We start from the raw sequence: 10122 nt of genomic DNA, 5'->3' as shown, positions 1-10122 counted from the left end.
ATAGTACACTAAGGTAAATGAATATGCAAAAATACTTTTAAAAAACAAAAAGCAGTATATTAATGAGATTTGCCACCCAGAATCCCTTTAATTAGGCATGTTTATTTGCTTGGCACATTTCAATAAGGTCATCCAAAGTGCTTTACATCAAACATAAAAGGCATCAAGACAAAATGTAAAAAATACATTATTAAAAAAACATTTAAATACAGTTAACAGAGAGTTAAATAGAAAATAAAAATAAGCTAAAAAAGAATAAAACAGAAGAGTCAAAGTTACAGTACAGTGTTTTGCTGGAACTTAACCTAACATTGTAAACTGGTAAAATGCAAGAATTATCAACATTATCAATCCAGAGGTATGAAGTATGAAGTCATTATAAATAGGTACAAAGTTGACGTATGTATTTAAAGGACGGTGGTGTTTCATAAAAGATGCACAGATGAGGTATTAAAAACTGAGAAGCAGCAGTGTAAACATAAATGCTTATTCACAAAAAGCCACAGTAATGGTTGTTAAACTTTGAAAAGACTTAACAGTGTGAAAGCCTATGAAAAAAGAAGTGGAATAAATGGAAACCAGACCATAACCTGAGCATTAGACTTGTGAACAGCTACAGTACAAGAAACGGCCAGCTGACCTTGTGTATAGACACAGTGTAGTGACACATTCCTGCATTCACACTTTGACTCTTTTGTGTCTTTGTGGTGTTGAATGTTGTTGGCCAGCTGTAGACGAGCCACTACTATTAATCCATGTGTGTTTAAACTCTAACATTGTCATACATTTTTTATGTGTGTGTGAATGACTTGCTTGCTTCAAATTGCCCCTCGAGGGATACATTATTTTTTTTAAATTTTCTATAGTGTAAGTCTTTGACAGAATTGTTTATTTTCTATAACGTAAGAAGAAGTCAGACCAGAAAAGAAAAACAAGCACAATTTAATGACCTTTTTTATTCAACATAATTATTTCTTTAATTAGCTAAAAAGATTCAATACTACTAATACGACTACATTTTACATCAGTGTATAAAACCATTGGTCAGTGAAAATCGTGTTTAGCCAGAGATGCATTAAAGGCAGTATAACGTAACTGGAAGCCCCCCCCTGTGACTGAAGCATCAGACAGGAACTTTAGTGTCATCACGTTTCCTGTAAAGCAAAAAATTAAAGGAATAAAATGTTTTGTTGTAGGATTAGCATAGACATATTCTGTATTTCCTCTATGAAAGTACAAGGATGTCTTACCTGTACTGATGATATCGTCAGGTAAATAATCACCACAGAACCTGTAGACAAACACATTAGAAAGTGATGTTCATGTTGCACTTTTGAGTTGTGTTCTTCTCTCAGTTCAAACATTCAGAGGACAGAAAAAAACACCCGAAAAAACAGATTTGACCAGTAGAGTGTCTCAGTGTCACAGTGACAACCAGTCTGATAAACAAGCAGTAATATATGATGAGAGAAAATGATGGGAGTTAGAGGTGAAGAACATCACTATATGAAGCTGACTGATGTTCCTGCACTGTTGATACTGTTGTACTTTTTTTTTTAAAAGGTCAGTTTAACTAAAGCTTAAGTTACTTTCACCATTGAATGGTAACATAGTGTAAAGCACATGTATTGTTGCTAATGGTAACCTGCAGTTTAATGTACAAATTAATGATTTAGTTGCTGCTTTATTTTATTTCCCAGAACTTTTCTGAAAATAAGTTGTACAGAGAACAGCAACACTGTTTAATTGGTACACTTCTAATCTTCTTCCAGTTCACTGCTGTAACATCAACCTTTCAGTATAACCAGAGTGTTTTAGCCAACTGAATTAGCTTGACAGTTCATTGTTGCCCTTGGAAACACCATTCAACCACCACATTTGGCATCTCAAGGAGAAATAAAGCTGTCATTGTTGACTTTTAAGTCCTGAAAGGGCTTTGAAACTTTTAATATCAACAGTTCCCAACTAAACAAACTGTGTCTGCTGGTGAGGACTGTGTGATGAAATCTCCAGACCGAGCAAGTTAGCGAACATTGAATTGAAAATTGTCAGTTATTAATTAAGCTATTCTTTCAAGGACATCCCCATTTTTCCCACAGATTTTCCCAAACTAAACAAAATCATAAATAAACCATTACTATTTAATGCACTGACTTAACCCTTAGATGCATAAGTGGGTCAAAAATGAACTGGTGCGGTTGTTTTCTTGCAATATCTTTGTAATGAAAAGTTATCATTTTATATTCCAGCTATTCCTCGATGTTATTGATATCATGCCATTTAAATATTTAAATGGCATAAATATCTAATATTTACCTTTTATACATTTTACGAAACACTAGTTTTTGTATTACTACACCATGCTTCCATAGGTGGGTCAAAAATGACCGGCATTCATTTCCTATGGAATTTCATCGGAACCTTTGGTTCTTATCAACTGTGACTGTCAGGAATATATATTTTGTGGACCACGCAAATTATATATACATGTTAAAAAATATATAATAATATATAATACAAATTATTATTCTTAACCAAGATGACAAAAGTGGCATAAAAACACATTGATTCATTTTTGACCCACTTTTGGAAGAGTGTAGGGTCCAGTCACTCGTGCATCTAAGGGTTAAATTGGTAGGTGGTCCCAACATGTATTGAGTGTCTTATTGTAAATGTTCACATTTGGTATTTATTTTCTTTTTTGATTAATTGGCTATGTTGTCAGCATGATGTATTCAATTTATATGTCCTTCATCATTAGGGCCAACTGCTTGATGAAGCACATGTTTAAGTCCAGTAAGGTTTTGGTAGCTTCATGTATAGATACTATTTTTCCCTCAGTGATCCTCACCTGCCAGCAAAGCCTGAGACATCATCGTAGCTGTCATAAACCTCCAGGTAATCTGAGATACAAGCTGTGTCTTCCTCCACATCAAACTCCCTGAAGTGAAGGTGGATCCTCTGACCCAGGCGCACTCGGATGTGCCAGTAGCAGATCTGTTCATCCTGATACTCCTCAGGGAATCCAGGAGACTGAATGATCCTCTGCTGATCTGTCAGCACACCACCACACTCCTTGGCTGTAAGACACATTAACCATACCTGCTCATTAGTCTTCACAGATACATGTTTTAATGATGAGTTTCATACACACAAGGTTAGGGTCACAAGTGGGTCCCTTTATATGCACATGGAAGATTTAGATATATTGAATAGGTGAAAAATATCATTTATATACTATCTAAGCAGACCATGCTCTAAGCACGAGAGAATTTTTTTTTAAATTCTTAAATTCACGTGATAACTTCGCTTGTGATACCTTATAAGGCACTTAATAGAATACAGATGCTTTACTTGAAAAAATACGTTGATAATGTCCCGGTCAATCAGATCAACTTAAAGCAATCCTATAAAAAGCTGAATATCTCTCTGAGGAGCCACAGATACTGGTTGTAGTGGGCTGAAATGACAAATATTCTTCAACTAATATGATCATTAGATGACAGGAATGCATACAACCAAATACCAATCAAATCATCGGAGTAATGACAGGTGGAGCAAATGAGTGATGACAAATCAAAACGAACTTTTAACTTGAACTAGAAATACAACTAATATCATAAGTGCTACATTGCTAACTATGATGAATTACTATGACTAGCATTAAATGTGAAAATCTAAATGCTTGTTATGTTATGTAATGTTACATTTTTGTTCTGTTCCCTTCCATACATTACATTATGTCATGTCACGCTACATTGCTTCACGCTCAGGCAGCGAGTTCCGGTCCTGAAATGATGCCAATGTGGAAATAACTTAGAACTGCATTCTAGCAAAAGGCCACCAGGGGGCGACCGACTCTATACCAGTCAATGGAGAATTCACCAACTTCTCACTTGATTTCTAACCTCAGTAAACGTTTTCAAAATGTGTTTATGGTCTCAATCGCTAGTTTAAAGCCTTCTTCAATGCAGTATCCCTGATTTTATATTTGACGATGCATTGGGGTGTGGCTACGTCTTGATTGACAGGTTGTTTGACCAATGTCCTCGAGATCCAGCCCTCGCAACCAATCGCAACCTTCCCGCTCCGCCCATGGCTCCACCTATGGCCCCGCCTCATGCCCATATAAGTAGAATCCGTGTTTTTATTTTTCCGAGCATGCACCTGAAATGTTCAAGATGGCGCTGCCTAGATTCGAAACTACTGGCTTCCGAGCAGCAGTCCACAAACCAAAGGGTGACGTCACAGATGTTACGTCCATTCATTTCATACAGTCTATACTCACGCTATGTCACTCTAGCCTATTTTACATTAGCCTATGGTACGTTAGCCTATGTTATGTTACGTTACATTACATTTTTCGACAATCATATTTTACATAGAAGTATTCCTTGCATGCAGAAATGAAGTAAATGTGGTGAACGGTAGGAGCTCTGCACAGTAGATCACTACATGGCGGCTCACTGGGAAAACAAATCTAAATAAAGGCGGCATGGGGGCCTAGTACATGTGCCATAACCACATTCACACTCATATTACATATATTGTATGTGCTTATAATATAAATACAGTGTATACATTTCTCACACATGTAAGAAAACCACTGACACATTTTATATCATGACAGTAAAAGGCAGCTCTGGACCGTTATCAACCGCAGACGTGGAGAAACTTGATATCCTCCAGTGTATCATTTTCCCCACAGTCCTCTGTATTTCTTTAATCGGCTAACGGGACTGTGCATACGTTCATGTGAAGCATTTTGGGTTGGGGGTCTGTCTCTTGCGTGTGAGCTCTGAATGATTTCAAAACAGGGAAAAGAAATCCTTTTGTTGAGTGAGGAGAAATTAAACACACATGTTGAGGCTGATGACAATGATATCAAAAGTTTTTTCTTCCAGACTTCCTGGCGGGAAATGAAATTAGACCTTTTATATAATTTCTCATTCATAAAGGGGAAAGTGGCTTTCTTCTCTAACAATAAATCTCACAGCCGCTGATTATTAAATGCAAGTTGTTAGGAAATGAGAGAAATTAAGCTTGATTTAGTCTAAAATCTAAAATCATCTGTTTGAACTGGCTTGAGGGGATGAAACATTTTCTAAACCGAGACGAGCTAATATCATCAGCATATATGATGATAACACACATATGTATCAGCATATACTTCAGCCAGTACCAGAAGCAATGTGTCAGTTACACAGTTTGTCCAACAGAGAGCATCTTCAAATTTATTTTCAACTATAAAATCTCCTGCTCTGTACATATGTTGGTCACAGTTCTTTAATGACTAAGTTTAAAGGGGAGCGTGTCTATGTTCCCACAGTACTATGTTCCCTCAGCCCTGTGTTCCCTCAGTTTAATAATAAAATAAAGAATTTCACCTGTCTTTCAAGCATTTTAATAGATGAAACACATTATGTGTATTATGGAATGTGCATTAGGGGAATTGGTGGAAAATCCTTGAGGGTTCATAAGGCTGAGGGAACATAGGTCTGGCCTAATTTTGATGGGAGGAAAGTTTCTTAGAAATGGGGGAATATAGGGCTGTGGGAATATAGAGATGACCCAGTTTAGGGATGCTGTAATCAACATTTTCAATGTGTAATGTGAAACAGGTTACTTGTAATGACAAGATCACAGAGAACTGTCATCTGACTCTGCAGTTTCCATTAGCCCTTTGGAGCGTTTTAGCATCTTTTAAAAACTTTACTCTCACGGCTCTCATCTACATCATTTCCAGATGAAGACAGGCAGCTGTTTTAAGCAAAAAAGCTCTGAAAACCTACTGAATACTACGTGAACAGCACCAAACAGTAGACAGACAAAATTAGCGACTATCGCTGAACTTAGTTGAACATTTAACTTTAATAAAACTAAAGGAGAGTGAATATTGGACTTATATGCATCAGATGGCCAGAAAGAATAATTAATCATTTTCAAAATATTTCTCCGAATAGTTTTTGTGTCTATATGTGAGCTCTGTGATGGACTGGCCCTGTGATGGACTGGCGACCTGTCCAGGGTGTGCCCTGCCGCTCGCCGAATGACAGCTGGGATTGGCTCCAGCGCCCCCACAACCCTCTAGAGAGGATAAGCGGTTTGGAAAATGAATGAATGAATGAATGTTTTTGTGTCCAAGTTTAATATATTCTTTAGCTTAAAATGGCAAATTGTGAAATCTTTGTGTCATTTATGTTTCACTCCATCTTTCAGCCTATGGTGAATCATTCAGGCGTGGTGCCTCACTCATAGGCCAGCATATGTCTCAGTTATCACTTTCTCCATGGTGCATTTACTCACTGACGTCTGAACCACACTGATGCTTTAGATCTGCCAAGTTTATACTATGTCTGACCATGCTAACTCACAGGGTGGGACTCAGATTGTGGCTTTGGCCTAGATTCTAAAAGATCCTATCTTCCACTGTGGTCCCGTCCTGCACAGATTAAGTTCTCTGTACCCTCCCTCATGTTTGACTTGAAGCAGTGGTGATGACAACGTCCTGAGTCTGTGGAGCCTCAGACTGGATGACTATTCTTAACCTGTGTGCCCAACCTGAATCCCCTCACTGTGACTCATTACTCTGACACTTAATCACAGAGATACAGTCATCATTTATTGTTTAAACCACAGAGAACCTCTTATTCGGCTAGTTTACTTCAGGGAACTTATGAGTACTGCAAGAAAAAAACATGAATTCAAAATTTCAATATTTCTTTATAATATATTTATAAATATTATACACTTATCTATAAAAGTCAAGTAAAAAACTTTTAAGTACTTAAATATGTATGTGTACAATTTTTTTCCTGGCCACATGGAGCAACAAAACATCATTATCAATCCTATAAGGTTGGTATAGAGAATGTGTTATTATGATATTAGTTGGTTTATCTGGGCACTTTTGGAAAAAAGGAAAAACTATAAGAGACCCAAGAGTGAACCAAACAGTAAATTTGCAGGTCAGAAAATTATAACAAGGTGCAAAAACATGCTAAAATGCTTCAGAGAGCTCCATAGTCAGGCAATAATTATCTGCGGATTTGCCACGGTTCACATTACACATCTAACCCATAGTTAGTATAACAATGTTAATTAAGGCAGCTTTGAGTACAGTTCTTAAGTAAAGTTACAGTTTATGCAAAACATGCACTCACAGTTTGGGTTGTAGCAGTACACATCCCATCTTTCGCTTTTGTTCAGCCTGAATCCGTAGTCGATGATGCCAACTTTTCCAAATCCACAGTTTGCACCAGCTTTGACGATGGGGTAACCCACACGTCCTCTATCAAACCATCCAGCTGCACACACATGAAAACCTAAAAGAGCAAATAATTGGTTTTATTCAAGAGTACCTGTCACAGTCATTGATAATGCTGTCACAAATAAACTACTGTATTCTTCAACCACAAAAAGGCATTATTTCAACTGTGCCACATGGTGAGCCTCAGATGGAAAAGATTGAATAAGGGCCTCTTGGCGACCACTGCAAGACTTTTTTGGTTTGTTGTTTGATCGCTCTTACTTGTGGAGACACAGTCTGGCTTCAGAGTTTAGCTTAGAGTTACAATCAGCAGACCCCAGGCAGAGCAGCCCAGATAAAAGGTTGGACCTCCTAGGTAGACTGCCGTGGGGAAACTCAGCTGTCAGGGAGGTGGATTGCAATGCCACAGCCAGTGGCTGGATCCAATCTCTGTGCCATGGGAACAGTGATACTACCCTTCCAAGAACGTGTTAACAGGCTTTTACAATACTCAAGAGACAGTTTAAATTTTGGCAGTGTCATGCAACAGCTCACAGCCAAGCACTCGTGGAAAGAAGTACTTCACTAACTGCTTCGAATTGACCTTTACCCTTTGAACATATGAACTTCTTTTCCTACATGTTAAAAGCATTCCAGTGGGTGAAGAGATGTGTTACCTATATAACATCCGAGACAAGTCCTCAAACATGATTTTTAAAATTGTATTTCATGGATCAAAGGTAAACACAGCCCCACCTGCCTCTATTTGGTGGAATGGACTGGTAATGTAAATACTTGTTCTTATAAAAGTTATAAAACAGCACCAAGTTAATGGCTCAAACAGCACACTGTGACTAATGGGAACTAGTGTTAACAGAGACAAAAGAGCCTCTATCTGTGAGTTATGATGAAGTGTGTTCCACACAGTTTCCCTATTGTAAATCTTCTTTGGCAGGATCTCTACATGTGTATTGTAGATGTTTGTGTGCAGGTTGCTGCAGACCTATTTGTCGAGCGGCCTCCAGTTGCTCATAAGTGGCCAGTTTCCCTCCCTCATATTTGCAGACAGCTTTGGCCTCTTTATACGTCAGCTGGTATCTTCCTTTGCGCGATTCCCGGTGGTAAACCCCAGCTGCTTGTTCTGTCAAATAAAGAGCACAAGAAAGCTGTTAACACAGTCCACAGCCAAGACACAACTGACAGCCTGTGTTTCTGTAGCAATCACAGTGAATTTGATGACTTTGCGTCATCAGAAAGATACAGAAAACATCCAAACATTGAGACAAACATAAATCATGGAAGGGGGAGGTAGGTGTATGAAATGTTTCTCCATTTTGGACATTCACCAATAGGTCACCTGCTCCCTGGTCTTTTCCATGGGGAGTCCTCTGCTGATCCTGTTTTGGTTTTACGCATGCATGACTGCAAGACTGAGCAGAGAGCACTCTAACATAGCCTCAATTTGATATTTTGATCATTTAAACATGTTTGATGTGTGTTTTTACAGTCATCAAACTTTCATACTACACTGAAAAACTGCCTTTTCACTCTACCGTTAACACCAGTAAGCGACCAACTATTCAATTGCAGAATCAGAGAAACTCAATTTGCCTTACTGAGCACTGCCCAACCAAAAAATGGAAAGATGAAACAGAGGCAGAAGCTGCATGTAATAATATGAGAAAATACTGTACATGTGAACCAGATATGGCAATATGAAACACTACTCCAGTATTACAACAGGCTCACACCTCATAAAAATATAAAGAATGGGGATTTATGAGCTGCTAGTCAGGGGTGATTGTAAAGGAATCAGCGGCTCTTCAAATTCAGTAAATTGAACAGGGAAGCTCACAAAATTATGTTCCCAAAGTCATAGAAAATTGAACTTTTTTGTTTTTCTTTTGACTCTGACCTGTTTGCGGTTTTCTGTGCATTTCGTAGGATGCTGGGATGAAGTCATTTCCCCATATAGCCTCATGCAGTACTCGGCCAGGTCATAAACATGAAGTTTGGCAGAGAGGAAAGCTGCTGGGCTTGTACAGCCTATTAATCCTTGTTATTCTTCACAATGTGCCTCTGTGTGAGGGTCACTCTTGCCATGTTCCCAAAAAACAAGCACAGAAGTTTTCACATGCTCAGGTAGAAGTCTGTGAGAGGACAACATCGTGAAACAGAGACATGTAAAGCAACAGGATGCTGCTTGATAACGTTGAGACTGGAGTCTGATGGTTTGAATAAAGTATCCTGTTTTTTAGAAAAACAAAGGAAATGAGACTATGTTCAGTGAATGAAACTGAGGATGTTAATATAATTGATCGTTACCGATTTCATCACTATCAGTAGCCTACAATAATTAAAATGATTAAGTGATGAACTTTACCCCACAGCGGACCCTCACGTCACAGCGACAGCGTCACCGACATTATTTCACCAACAACGACTACAACAGCAACAGCAGCAAGATCGTAATTATTTACCCAGCCAGATTGAATTGTGGAATATTCCGTCTTTGAAGCCCCATGTGTGCGCCTCTTTCAACAAGAACGCGAGTGTCCAGAGGATAGTGAAGACCTGCATCCTGCAGCCCTCCGTGCGCAGCTGTTCTCTCCGGTCCAGATGTTTCCAGGAGCGCTGGCTTTATATACGACATGCTGACTGCTTCTGCCTCCTCAGAGAGGTGGGAAGTGGGTGAGCACTCTTTCTTACTCACGTAGTACTACAATTACTGCCCCCTCCTTGAGAGTTTCTATTTTCACAGATACGATCTTTCACTGCATGTAGCCACAGAGATGAATTCAAGTTTTTAGTCAACCGCACTGATTTAGTTAGGTGTTACAATTTAGGACTTTAGCTCCATAACTATGTTGTTA

At 38.6% G+C, this 10122-nt stretch overlaps 1 protein-coding gene across 1 annotated transcript; it reads right to left on the bottom strand.

Moving 5' to 3' along the window:
* Positions 1-1044: 1044 nt before the first annotated feature.
* Positions 1045-9829, bottom strand: tnfaip6 (tumor necrosis factor, alpha-induced protein 6). Its single transcript, XM_053328279.1, has 6 exons — positions 9730-9829; positions 8253-8390; positions 7164-7325; positions 2852-3080; positions 1251-1291; positions 1045-1154 (listed from the first exon to the last, which is right to left on the bottom strand). Exons 1-6 carry the CDS (start codon positions 9827-9829, stop codon positions 1045-1047), a joined length of 780 nt encoding a protein of 259 aa, XP_053184254.1.
* Positions 9830-10122: the final 293 nt, after the last annotated feature.

Source organism: Scomber japonicus, chromosome 11 (assembly GCF_027409825.1).
Source record: "Scomber japonicus isolate fScoJap1 chromosome 11, fScoJap1.pri, whole genome shotgun sequence".
NCBI lineage: Eukaryota > Metazoa > Chordata > Actinopteri > Scombriformes > Scombridae > Scomber > Scomber japonicus.
Note: the sequence above shows the minus strand (reverse complement) of the source record. Positions and strands in the feature narration are given on the sequence as shown.

What these genes read in the sequence shown, in the direction of transcription:
- tnfaip6 (XM_053328279.1), bottom strand. Translation starts at nt 9,829, where the DNA reads ATGCAGGTCTTCACTATCCTCTGGACACTCGCGTTCTTGTTGAAAGAG. An exon ending in GGAGGCCGCTCGACAAATAG is followed by an intron (nt 7,326 to 8,252) that starts GTCTGCAGCAAC and finishes TTGCTCTTTTAG; the next exon opens with GTTTTCATGTGTGTGCAGCT. An exon ending in GTACTGCTACAACCCAAACT is followed by an intron (nt 3,081 to 7,163) that starts GTGAGTGCATGT and finishes TGTGTCTTACAG; the next exon opens with CCAAGGAGTGTGGTGGTGTG.